At 56.5% G+C, this 13,009-nt stretch overlaps 1 protein-coding gene across 1 annotated transcript in view; it reads left to right on the forward strand.

The window, feature by feature from the left end:
- The window catches only part of CHD5 (chromodomain helicase DNA binding protein 5), a 61,267-nt gene that overhangs the window by 32,572 nt on the left and 15,686 nt on the right, over nt 1–13,009 (forward strand). The window contains exons 16-25 of the mRNA XM_061187159.1: nt 2,877–3,014; nt 3,105–3,226; nt 4,272–4,445; nt 4,826–4,967; nt 6,195–6,326; nt 9,035–9,152; nt 10,506–10,630; nt 11,710–11,941; nt 12,130–12,240; nt 12,493–12,665. Coding sequence (XP_061043142.1) covers nt 2,877–3,014; nt 3,105–3,226; nt 4,272–4,445; nt 4,826–4,967; nt 6,195–6,326; nt 9,035–9,152; nt 10,506–10,630; nt 11,710–11,941; nt 12,130–12,240; nt 12,493–12,665 — 1,467 coding nt within the window. The remainder of the gene's footprint in view (nt 1–2,876; nt 3,015–3,104; nt 3,227–4,271; nt 4,446–4,825; nt 4,968–6,194; nt 6,327–9,034; nt 9,153–10,505; nt 10,631–11,709; nt 11,942–12,129; nt 12,241–12,492; nt 12,666–13,009) is intronic.

Below are 13,009 nucleotides of genomic sequence, written 5' to 3' on the forward strand. Positions count from 1 at the left end.
GGTCTCTTCTCTTGGGCCCCGGTGGAGGCAGTGGCTGGCACAGAGCTTCTCTTGAGGCAGAGTTACCTGCTGTATCCATGTCCTGGGGCAAAGAACCATAAACGGGGTGGCAGTGGGGCTGAAAACAGCAACAGAATTTATCCTCTCACCATTCTGGAGGCCAGGAGTTCGAGATCCAGCTGTCGGCAGGGTCCTGCTCCCTCTGAAGCTCTGGGGGAGGACCATTCCGCGCCTCGTCCAGCATCTGGTGGCTGCAGGCGTTCCTTGGCCATCCTTGGTTTGCAGCTGTATCACTTGGGTTTCTGCCTCTGTTGTCATGTGGCCGTCTCCCCTGAGTGTCTGTGTCTCCTCTTCTTATAAAGACACCCACCCTAATCCAGGATGACCTCATTTTAACTAATTACACCTGCAAAGACCCTAGCTCCAAAAAAGGTCATATTCTGATGTTTTGGGTGGACCTGGATCTTGAGGGGACACGATTCAACCCAGTCCACCAGCTGTGTGACCTCTGGCAAGTCACTTAGCCTCTCTGTGCTTCAGAATCTCCTCAGCAAAATGGAGATAACAGACCCAGCCTAGAGTTGTGGAGGGTTGAATGAATAGGCACTAGGCAGGGCCGCTCAGACTTCCCTGTGCCCCCGGGTCAGCAGGGGTCTTGTTGAAGGGCAGGTTCTGATCCAGCAGCTCTGGGGTGGGGTCTGACAGAGTCCCGGATGATGTGCATGCTTCTGGTTCTCTGGCTGCACTCTGAGAATCGAGGACACAAAGCAGTACTTCCTGTGCCTGGCACGCGGGGGCACTCAGGCAGTCTTGGCGCTCTCACGCGCTACCTGCAGTGCTGGGGGCTGGCGGATCACCTCCAGCCTCCCCAGGGTTCCTCACCTCGGCTTTCTCCATTGTCTGGGGATAGTCGTGGCCCCAGGAGATGCTCAGTAACTATTTGTGTGGGTTTGTTTTTTTTGACTGCGCCGCGTGGCTTGTGGGAATCTTAGTTCCCCGACCAGAGATTGAACCCTGGGCTATGGCAGTGAAAGCGCTGAGTCCTAACTACTGAACCGCCAGGGAATTCTCAATAACTATTTGTTGAATGAGGGAATGACTCAGTGATTCCAGAGGGATGGGCCTGTGGGCCTATCAGTCACAGAAACAACTTCTGAGCTCACCCTGGGGTCCTGCGATGGGCTGGGTGCTTTGTTGACTCAGCTTTTTAATTTATTTTATTTTTTAAAATTGTGGGAAAATACACATAACTTAAAGTGTATCATCTTAACCATTTTTACAAGTACAGTTCGTGGACATCAAGTACATTTACACTGTTGTGCAGCCATCACTCCCATCATCTCCAGAGCTCCTCATCTTGTAAAACTGAAACTCTGTCCCCATTAAACACTAACTTCCACCAGCCCCTGGCAACCTCCTACTTTTGGTCTCTGAATTTGATTATTCTTGGTACTTCATGTAAGTGGAATCGTACAGTATTTGTCCTTTTGTGTCTGGCTCATTTCACTCAGCACGTTGTAGCATGTGTCAGGATTTCTTTCCTTTTTAAGACTGGATAACATTCCATCATGTGAATAGACCACCTTTTGTTTATCCATCTGCCCATGGACACTTGAGTGTTTCTACCTTTTGGTTCTTGTGAATAATGCTATGAACATAGGTGTGGAGAAGTATTCATTCAAGTCCCTCCTTTCACTTCTTCTGGGTCTATACCCAGAATTGGAATTGCTGGATCGCATGGCAATTCTATGTGTAATTTTGTTTGTTTGTTTGTTTTTGTTTTTATATTATTTTTAAAAAATTGTATTGGAGTATAGTTGATTTACAATGTTTTCTTAGTTTCAGGTGTACAGCACAGTGAATCAGTTATACATATACATATATCCATTCTTTTTTAGATTCTTTTCCCATATAGGTCATGACAGAGTATTGAGTAGAGTTCCCTGTGCTATACAGTAGGTCCTCATTAGTTATCTATTTCATATATAGTAGTGTGTATATGTCAATCCCAATCTCCCAATTTATCCCTCCCCCTGTTTTTCCTCATAACCATAAGTCTGTTTTCTACATCTGTGACTCTGTTTCTCTCTTGTAAAAAAGTTCATTTGTACCATTTTTTTAGATTCCACATATAAGTGATATCATATGATATTTGTCTTTGTCTGACTTACTTCACTCAGTATGACAATTTCTAGGTCTATCCATGTTGCTGCAAATGGCATTGTTTCATTCTTTTTTATGGCTGAGTAATATTCCACTGTATGTATGTGCCACATCTTCTTTATCCATTCCTCTGTTGATGGAAACTTACATTGTTTCCATGTCTTGGCTATTGTAAATAGTGCTGCAGTGAACATTGGGGTGCATGTATCTTTTCGAATTATGGTTTTCTTCGGATATATGCCCAGGAGTGGGATTACTGGATTGTATGGTAGCTCTATTTTTAGTTTTTTAAGGAATCTCCATATCGTTCTCCATAATATGTGTAATTTTTCGAGGAACAGACTTGCCCTTTTAATTCTTGTGGCATTCCTCCTATAGACAGTATTGCTCCCTTTTTACGGGTGAGGAGACTGAGGCTTGGGGAGGTTAATTACCTTGACCAAGGTCTAGCTCAGAAGAGCAGGGCCGGTGCACACCCAGGTGCCGCCTACAGGCTCCCCTCTGCCTCTCTCAGCCCTTCCCCGCTCTCTTGGGGAAGGTGCCCTGGGCCTTAGCTGACCCCTTCGCTCAGTGGCCTGTGTCTTCCTCTCAGTCCCAGGGTTCCCTGGGCTCTCGGGGGATCCTGTCCACACTCCTCCTCGCCCCTTCGTCTCTGGAGACCTTGATCTGCTGCTCTCCCGGCTCTCCTCCCAAACGCCTCCCTTTCCCTCCAGAAAGAAGTGCAGATCAAATTCCACGTCCTGCTCACCTCCTACGAGCTCATCACCATCGACCAGGCCATCCTGGGCTCCATCGAGTGGGCCTGCCTCGTGGTGGATGAGGCCCACCGGCTCAAGAACAACCAGTCCAAGGTAGGAAGTGCTGACCGCTGGCTCCGGAGCTTCCTGGATGGGCCGGCCGCCTGGTGCCCCCTGACAGACCCCCTGTCCCCCCTCCCCAAGTTCTTTAGGGTGTTGAACAGCTACAAGATCGATTACAAGCTGCTGCTGACGGGGACCCCGCTTCAGAACAACCTGGAGGAGCTCTTCCACCTCCTCAATTTCCTGACTCCAGAGAGGTTCAAGTGAGTCAGGGGGGCCGGCCGTGGAGGAGGGGTGGGGGGCGGCCGTGGAGGAGGGGTGGGGGGCGGCCGGGGAGGAGGGGTGGGGGCCGGCCGGGGAGGAGGGGTGGGGGGCGGCTGTGGAGGAGGGGTGGGGGGCCGGCCGGGGAGGAGGGGTGGGGGGCCGGCCGGGGAGGAGGGGTGGGGTGCCGGCCGGGGAGGAGGGGTGGGGGCCGGCCGGGGAGGAGGGGTGGGGGGCCGGCCGGGGAGGAGGGGTGGGGGGCGGCCGGGGAGGAGGGGTGGGGGGCGGCCCGGGAGGAAGGGTCGGTGCCCGTCCCGGCTCTGGGGCTGCTCGCTGGACCTCGGTTTCCTCACCAGTGACATGGGAGTGTTAGCAGCACGCTGGCCCATGCCGAGCCCCTGGGAAACTGCTGCTGCTGCTAATCCTGTGATGTTTCCTCAGCTCTGCCCCTGAAGACCCCGGGGGTCCTCCTGGGCTCCTGTCCCTTCCCCACACCCCTGGCCCATTCGTGTTCCTCCACAAAGATCGAAGTGACCACGTGGGGGGCAGCGATGGGAGGCAGAAGGCTGGGGGGGTGGTGGTGGAGACGGGGGTGAAGACAGAGCCCCGGCCTTCTTGTCTTCATCTGACCCCTCAGTTTCCTACTCAGGGGATTCAGGGTGGAGAATGCTGATTCTGGAATCAGGAGATGTGGATTCGAGGGCAGGCTGTACTGTATAACCTTGGGCACCCATCAGCCTCAGTTTCCTTATCTGTGGTATGGCTAAGAGTCCTAGAGACTGCATGTCCAGGACAGCTTTGAGGACAGGAAGGCATCCTGTGTGGCTGAGACAGCCGCGATGGGTGGGGGTGACACAGGCTTAGACAGAGACTGGAAGGACACCTAGGGCAGGGCCAGGGCTCCGTGGCCCACCAGCCAGCTGGCCTGCCCTGTGACCCTCTGGCAGGTGGCCGGGGGCTGGCTGGCCCGCTCCCCCACCCCAATCCTGGTTCCCTTTGCAGAGGGCTTTGGCCTGCTCCAGGCTCTCATCCCGCTTTTTCTTGCAGCAACCTGGAGGGCTTCCTGGAGGAGTTTGCCGACATCTCCAAGGAAGACCAGATCAAGAAGCTGCATGACCTTCTGGGGCCGCACATGCTAAGGCGGCTCAAGGCTGATGTATTCAAGAATATGCCGGCCAAGACCGAGCTGATCGTCCGCGTGGAACTGAGCCAGATGCAGAAGTGAGCAGCCCGCCCCGTGTCCCCTGGGCTTGTCTTCTAGATCAGAAGGGCCTGACCTGGCCTTCCTGGGCTGCTGCCCCGGGTGGGTGGGAGGGCCTTTCGGTCCCGCCCAGGCCTCAACTCACCTTTTGCACACGCTTCCTTCTTGGGGCCTCTTAGATTTCAGTGACCAGGGTTGGGGCTGCCTGGGTCCTTGCACTGTCCCCCAGCAACTTGCTGGGCAGCGCCAGGCCTGTGGCTTCACCTCCCGGGGCTCCCCTTGGTCTTTCTGTAACCGGTACTTGGGCAGCAGCCCCCAGGCTCCCCGCAGAGCAGAGTGCCCTCTCGGAGGCTGGTGTGGCCAGGTGCATCCAGCTTGCCTTTCCTTCTTCCTCTGGCAGGAAGTACTACAAGTTCATCCTCACGCGGAACTTTGAGGCGCTGAACTCCAAGGGGGGCGGGAACCAGGTGTCACTGCTCAACATCATGATGGACCTGAAGAAGTGTTGCAACCACCCTTACCTCTTCCCTGTGGCCGCCGTGGTAGGTCCCCGTGGCTGCCACTGTGGCCACCGTGATAGGTGCCCTTGACCACCATGGTGAGTGCCTGAGGCTGCCGTGGAAGGGGCCTGAGGCCGTGGTAGGTGCATGTGGCTGTGCTGTGGTGGGTTTTCTGTGGCCCTCGTGGCAAGCAGCTGTGGCCGCCATGGTGCCCCCGGCTGCTGGGGCAGGTGCTCAGGCCCTCAGCTGCCAATCCTCCCTGAGAATGAGGATTTGGAGGTGATATGGGTTCCCACTGTGCCAGAAGTATGTGAAAACCTACGTCTGTCCACTGCTCAGCCAGGCCCTCTCCTCCTCTGGACCGCTTCCCGTGACCATAAAGTAATGGGGGGCATCGCGGCACCACAGAATCCCCTCCAGCCTCAGCCTCAGGGGACCCCAGGCCAGGATTCCGAGGGCTGACCTGGCAGTCGGGGAGGCCTGGGTGGGGCCCCCAGGTGATCTGATGTGCAGCCCTGGGTGAGAGACTGGACCCCCAGTCAGACCCCCGGCTCCAGTCCTGTGGTCTCAGGACGGTCAGTGGTCCTCTTGGGGCCCCAGGTTTATCCTCTACGAAATGGGGACAATGACAGCAGCCCCCTGAAAGGGTGAGGACCAGACCAGGAAGTCCACGTCAGTGCCCTCGGAGAGAGCCCGGCACAGCAGTGCTCACTGCGGTCACGGCTATTCTGGTTCTAATTTACACCTTCCCCCTCCCCCATCCCTGCCCCCAAACAAGGAGACCAATGCAGAGTTAGGCGTGGAGGCCGTGCTGTGGGTGACCTAGACTCAGCCAGCCCCAGGCTGATCTCACCATGGTGGCCCAGCAGAGGCCTTTGGGCTAAGGTTCTGCCCAGCTGGGGGGCCGGGTTGGCCTTGCCTGGATGTGCCCTGCAGTGACTGCAGAGGCCAGGCCACATTCCCGCTGGGAAGGCCGGCTTGGCTCAAGACTCTGTGTCATCCTTCCGTCCACTGATGCCTGTGGTCTTGGTGGAGTGCCAGCAGGGGGAGATGGAGGGCAGGGCCGGCAAGTCTGAGCCCTGCCTGGGGAACGCGGCGCTGGGAGCATCCGTGTGACCTGCCCATACGCCCTGCAGAGCCTGGCCTGAGCCGGGCTTGGGCTCGGTGCTCCACCCACTGTTGGGCCCTTGTCCACTCTCTGGGGCCACTGGTGCAGAGTCAGAGAGGAGGCGGGAGCCCCCAATGCCCCACCTTCTGCTGTGTGCACAGGAGGCCCCTGTCCTGCCCAATGGCTCCTATGATGGCAGCTCTCTGGTCAAGTCGTCAGGGAAGCTCATGCTGCTGCAGAAGATGCTCAAGAAACTGCGGGACGAAGGGCACCGTGTGCTTATCTTCTCCCAGGTGAGCTGCCCCCACGTGGCTGCTGGCCTCCCTGCCTTCCCTAGCCCAACCCCACACCTGCAGAGGGCGTCCTGCCCCCACTAGCTGAGGGCACAACCTGCCAGCAGCCCTCAGGGCCCGATGCCATCCCCATGTGGGTTGTGTGTCAAAAGTCGCTCCTCTGGGCCCTGGTGTGATGCAGCCAAGGAGAGCTGGTTGGGTGCCAAGTTCAAGGTGCTCAGGGCATGTTGGTGGGGAGGACCAAGGTCCACCCCACCACCTGCTCCTCCTGGAGCTTCTGTCCAGGCTGGGATGACAGCCCTCTCCTCTCACCCTTGCAGCCCAGCTTCTCATGAAGGTGGGGCCCTGTGGTGGGGGCAGCTTGGGGGGGGTGGTGCGTCCCTCTTTCTAGCTTGATCCTGAAATTGCACTTGCAGCATCACTTTTTGGGCGGTCAGAGGCAAAGCTGTCCAGCCCCAGAGGTTTGTTTGTGCGCTTCCTTCATCCTTTTGCATCTGTCATACGTGCGGCTCTGTGCTAGGCATGGGGGTCCAGCTCTTGTCCTCAAGACCCTCATAGTCTAGTGTGGGAGATGGAGGTTAGAGACAGTTATCCAACCCCAAGGTCATCTCTGTGATGGGGGTCAGGGATGGCCCTAGGGGCCTGGTGTGAAAAACGTTCCATGGTGGTGTGACTGAGCCAGAGACTAGCATGTGGTTCCTCTGTGTGCAACAGTCAACGTGTAACAGCTGCTCCTGCCTGCAAGCCCCTGATCCCACCCTGGGCCTGCAGCAGGCCGAGGAATCTGGGGAAAGCTGACCAAGCCTGTGACTGTGGGCTGACCTGGAAACTGGATCCAGAATCCCCCAGCCCCCTGCCAACGTAAGACATGATTCTGGGCTGAGGCCCCAAGGGACCGAGTAGAGGGAACTGCACAACTTCTAGACGTGTGCACAGAGAGAAAGTGACAGCGATGGAGCCCTGCCAGCCAAAATAAGCCTGAAAACCCCAATTCCAAAACTCATGAAAACGTTCAGTGAGACATTGAATGAGACATCCCACAAAATAGTAAGCAGAATCCAAGTGGAAGGAATAATAGAATAGCCTGAAAAGAGTTCAAATAAACACATTTAGGAACCTCAAAAATACCAGAGTAGCACTCATAAATCAAGAAGAAATTGATTAAGCACAAGCAGCAAGAAATGAAATAAAACTAGCTGGACAGGAAAAGGATCTGCATGAAATGGAAAACAAAACATTTCAACAGACTGGATAAACTCTCAACACTGTTGAAGAGAATGGTGATGAATGGGAACCTGGCATTGAGGAATTTCCCCAGAATGCAGCAGAGAGAGACAAAGATAAAACAAATTACATGGAGGATGCCTTGAGAGGCTCTGGTAATTGTGTACTAGGAGTTGCAAAAGAAGAAATAGAGAAAATGGCAAAGAAGTCAGACTTAATGAGAGTTTGCAGACAGACATGGAGAAAGATGTGAGGTCTCAGGTCTGAAGTGCACTCTGGAGTACCAAGCAAGACAAATACAGTAAGTCCCCTACATAGGAACAAGTTCCGTTCTGAGAGCGTGTTCATTAAGTCCAATTTGTTCGAAAGCCCAACAAAGTTAGCTTAGGTACCCAACTAACACAATCGGCTGTATAGTACTGTACTGTAACAGGTTTATAAGACTTTTCACACAAATAACACATAAAAAACAAACAAAAAATAAAGAAAACATTTTAAATCTTACAGTATAGTACCTTGAAAAGTACAATAGTACCAGCTACATCACTGCCACTTTTACGCTTGCTTCCAGACATCCTGGGCTTGAAATAAAGATACTGTACTACTGTACTCTATACAGTACTGTACAGTAAAGTACACAAAAGCACAACCACTTGTAGAGGATGCATGCGTATGACAATGTACGCCAGACACATGCACTAACTTATGTGATGGGACATGCGAATGCACGTTTGTATCTTTGAAGGTTCACAACTTGAAGATTTGTATGTAGGGGACTTACTGTATAAATAAAGGAAGCCCTAGGCACATCATAGGGAAAATGCCACACTTCAGACCTAGTATCTACAAAGGAATGACAATCAGACTGTCCTCAGATTTCACATCAGCAACAATAGGTGGCAGAAGACAACTGCAAAACCTTCAATACACTGCGGGAAAATGGTGACTGATAATTTTATATCCAGCCAAACTATCTCTCCAGATTGATTATGGGAGGAATATGGGAGCTCAGAAGGGACTGCTTTTCTCTTCTCATAGGAAAGGGTGAAATCAGGGAAGACATCACAGAGGAGGTGCTGTTTGAGTTTCCTAGGCAGTAAGGGGGTGGGAAGAGAGTTCAGGTAATTTGGGATGGTTGGAGAGTATGAAGGAAGCATTGGGAAATGAAGCCCAGATGGGCTGGGCACCAATCCTGCAAGCCTGGAATGCCAAGGTGAGGATTTGGGACTTTATCCTGTGAGGAGAGAGCAGGGAGGCGCGTGTTTAGAGCTGTGTCTTAGGCAGATGGCTGTGGGGCTGGTGTGGGGGATGGAGTGCCTCCGGGGGTTGAGGTTGGAGGCTGCATTCTTCAGAGAATGGCCCTGCATCAGGTCTGCCTGGGTCCCACCTGTCTCCCCACTCAGCAGGCTGCTCTGTCCTCTCCCCCACCTGTCATGGGGTCCCTGCTCTGCGGCAGTGCCTCAGGCATACCATGTCCCCTGCAGATGACCAAGATGCTGGACCTCCTGGAGGACTTCCTGGAGTATGAGGGCTACAAATATGAGCGGATTGATGGTGGCATCACCGGGGGCCTCCGGCAAGAGGCGATTGACAGATTCAACGGTACCCCTGCCCCACCCCATCCCGGGGCCCCGTCTGCCTCTCCTCCTACGCTAGGCTCTTAGCCAGACCACCCAACTCATGATCAGGGTAGCTGCTCCTCAAACGGCCGAAGAAAGCAGACCAGTCCTTAGGTCCTAATAGCTGGTAAAAGGAATTCATTCCGTGGAACTTTCCAGGGGCCTGCTGGGGTGCAAGAAGCCAGTAGATAACACTTGCTCAGAGCTGAGAAACAGACAAGGAGGAAGGCAGAAGGGCAGGAAAATCCCTCTGTTACTAAATGAAGCCGGTGCTGAGGGTCTGGCCAGCACCTGGGGGCTTCTGGTACGGACACCAGCTAAACCTCCAGTTATAAGCAGGGCCGAATGGGGCCTGTCCCCGGAACACAGGCTGTGGGGAGGGCCAGAGCTGAGCAGCGCTCCCTTAGAGGAAGGACAGAGGGAAGGGAAGGGCCACACAGGCCCAAACTTCCAACCTGCTCTCTTGCTTGCCTGGGAAGGAGAGGTGAGGGGGGCAGGCCAGGAGCTGGCTCTGGAGTGGAGGAAACCTCTGGAGGGGGAAGTGGTCCAGCGCCTCTTTAGTGGCAGGTTTGCAGCAAATGCTGATGAGCTTTCTATCCCTGGGGCTTGTGGCTGCTTCCCGCCTTCCACCCTCAGAACAAGGCTGGGGTCCCACGGCTCCAAAACCCAAAGCAGCGATTCCTGTTGCCCACTCATGTCAGAGGTAAATTGAGTACAGTTTCAGCATCTAGATGCGGCCCCAGCACACGTCTAAGTGGGGAGGATCGGGGGCCTCTTTGCAGCTCGAGTGGGTGCCGTGGTCAGCCCCAGGTCACTCAGGGAAGGGCCCCGATGGGCCTGAGAACCAGCTGTCCTGCCACAGTGGGCACTGACCAGAGGGTCAGCCTGGGCCCTGGAGCTGTGACCCAGAGTGTTCCTTGGCTGCTCTGACAGCATCACGGGCAGGGTCAGGGCAGTTCGCCAGGGCTCCCTGGGGCCTGACCCTCAGGGGCTCTGCCCGTATTTGCTGGCTGTTTGCAGTTTCTTCTTTGCCCGCCTGGGCTTTGAAAATCGGTTCCTTCTCATTCTGGCTCCATCCTGTTGGCTCAGGGCTCAGAGCTGGGGGCTCCATGGGGCTCAGGTGGGCTGCTCTGTCCCCCCGCCCGGGGCCCCAGGCCTCCTCTGGCTTCCCTGAGCACAGCTCAGACCATTGTTGCCTGTGATGGGGTCACAGTTCCAGCCCTCCCTGCCCCGATCTCCCCTCCAGCTCTCCCGTCTGCCATCCACCTGTCCCCACCCCTACCCCTCTGGGTGTGCCCCTCACTCACCCCGCTGGGCGCCCACCTCTCTTCCTCAGCCCCTGGGGCCCAGCAGTTCTGCTTCCTCCTCTCGACCCGGGCAGGTGGCCTGGGCATCAACCTGGCCACGGCGGACACGGTCATCATCTATGACTCAGACTGGAACCCGCACAATGACATCCAGGTGTGTGGCCCTGACACCAGAACCCTCTCAGAGGGCCCCTCGCTGACCCTGGCTCTGTGGGCTTTCCCTCCCTCCCCCCACAGACTGTCTCAGGGCTTTACCTCTCCCTGGACCCGCCTCGTGGAGTCCCAGCCCCAAGAGGGACCTGGGAGGTGAGGCCCTCCAGCTCCTTCATTGTACAAAAGAGGAAACAGCCCAGGGAGGGCAGGGGATGTGTCCAAGAACATGCAGCGATCTGTGTGACCATGACCCCTGGTCTGTCCCATCAGTCTTAGGGTCAAGGCCGTGGAGTGGGGCAGGATGAGGGGGTCCTGGGACCCAGAGGGGGCCAGTTTGGGAGGAACAGGAAAATAGAGTTTAGGGGACAAGGCCTGTGGAGGTGGGGAGAGGAAGAGATGGAGGCGGGGGCAATGGGGCTGATGAGGAAGGATGGGAGGGTTGGGGGGCAGGGGTTGTGGGAGTAGAGACACTCTGCTGTCCATGGCCACCCCTCTCGGGGCAGGGCCGGGCACGCACACACTTTACACTCTTGGGGCGCACACAGAAACTCATGTCTCATGCACACGTGTGTGCACCCGTGCACAGTCACCCACGCAGATCTAATCACACCGGATCACGTCATGCGGACACCTAATGCGCAAATCCCCAGGCATGTCCTCATATCACACCCTGTCCTCGCAGGGTGGCTGTGCATCTCCAACAGGTGGGCTTACAGTCCCACTAGTGGTCACTCCCGGGGAGGTGCGGCCCCCATCTCGGCATGAGCACCATCGGAGCCCCGTGTGGCTTCATTACGTCAAGCACACTGGCCACACTGCCGCTCACACCCCTGCCTTGCCCACCTGCAGTCACACCGAGTTCCATCTGCACAGGCACCCAGGCCCACAGGAGGCCACACAGGACGCGAGCACAGCTGCCCTGGTGCACACACATCTCCACGGGCGGTCAGGCAGCTGGTTCCATGCAGAGCACGCTCAGGAGCCCATGTGCATGCCTCCCCCCGCCCTCCGGTGCCTGACCCTCAGCCCCCAGCCCTCTCTCGGTTGAGCTATGGGTGCTAAGCTGCAGGTTGCCCCCAGGCCTTCAGCCGCGCCCACCGCATCGGGCAGAACAAGAAGGTGATGATCTACCGCTTCGTGACGCGGGCCTCGGTGGAGGAGCGTATCACGCAGGTGGCCAAGCGCAAGATGATGCTCACCCACCTGGTGGTGCGGCCCGGCCTGGGCTCCAAGTCCGGCTCCATGACCAAGCAGGAGCTGGACGACATCCTCAAGTTCGGCACGGAGGAGCTCTTCAAGGACGACGTGGAGGGTGGGTATCCTGGGTGCCGGGGCATGGCGGGGGGGTGGTCCTGCTCGAGACACTCCCTTCCCAGGGCATCTCCAGTGTGCAGCCTTTCCCGCCTCTGCTCCCCCCTCCTGGCCAGGATGGGCAGGGCCAGGGTGGCATCTCTGGGTGCTGCCCACCCAGCTCTGCGGCCCCCCACCTCTGTCCTACAGGCATGATGTCTCAGGGCCAGAGGCCCGCCACGCCCATCCCTGATGTCCAGTCCTCCAAAGGGGGAGCCCTGGCCGCCAGCGCGAAGAAAAAGCACGGCAGCACCCCGCCAGGTAGGTGCCAACCCAGCCCAGCCCCCAGACCTCCTGTACCCCGGATGGCTGCTCCTGGAGAGGAAGGGGGCCCCCCAAACCCATTTTGTCAGGTTCCGCTGCCTGTGGACTGTAGCTGAGCGGGCAGTGGGCTGTTACATTCTCTGATCACCGTGCTCCTCTGTTGCAAGCCCTGGAGGGGACTGGGAAGGCCCACTGTCTGGAATCTGTTCTGGTGGGGGTCCCCCAACTCTGCACCCTGTCTGCCCCCAGGTGACAACAAGGACGTGGAGGACAGCAGTGTGATCCACTACGATGATGCGGCCATCTCCAAGCTGCTGGACCGCAACCAGGACGCCACGGACGACACGGAGCTGCAGAACATGAATGAATACCTGAGCTCCTTCAAGGTGGCGCAGTACGTGGTGCGCGAGGAGGACGGCGTGGTAAGCCCCGCCCCTCCTCGGCCCCGCCCTCAGTGACCACGCCCCTCCCTTCAGCGGCTCCACCCATCTGCGGCCGTGCCCCTACCGCAGCTTCTCCATCTATGCTCCGAAACCGATTATCCCGAAGGCCGGCTCCCTGGTCTCTCCTGAGTGGGCCCTCCACCCTCCACGCGGACCCTGGGTGCTAATTATTCTTCCACGTGCCAGTTTTCCTTTTGAAACTGGGGGCCTCCTGAGGACAAGGGTGGGGCTTATTCTGTTTTATACCCCAGTGCCTGGCACAAGGCCAGGGAATACTTGTGGAGTGAATGAATGAATGAATTACTGCGGCAGGAGCAGGAAGA

Source organism: Eubalaena glacialis, chromosome 3, assembly GCF_028564815.1.
Source record: "Eubalaena glacialis isolate mEubGla1 chromosome 3, mEubGla1.1.hap2.+ XY, whole genome shotgun sequence".
Classification (NCBI taxonomy): Eukaryota; Metazoa; Chordata; class Mammalia; order Artiodactyla; family Balaenidae; genus Eubalaena; species Eubalaena glacialis.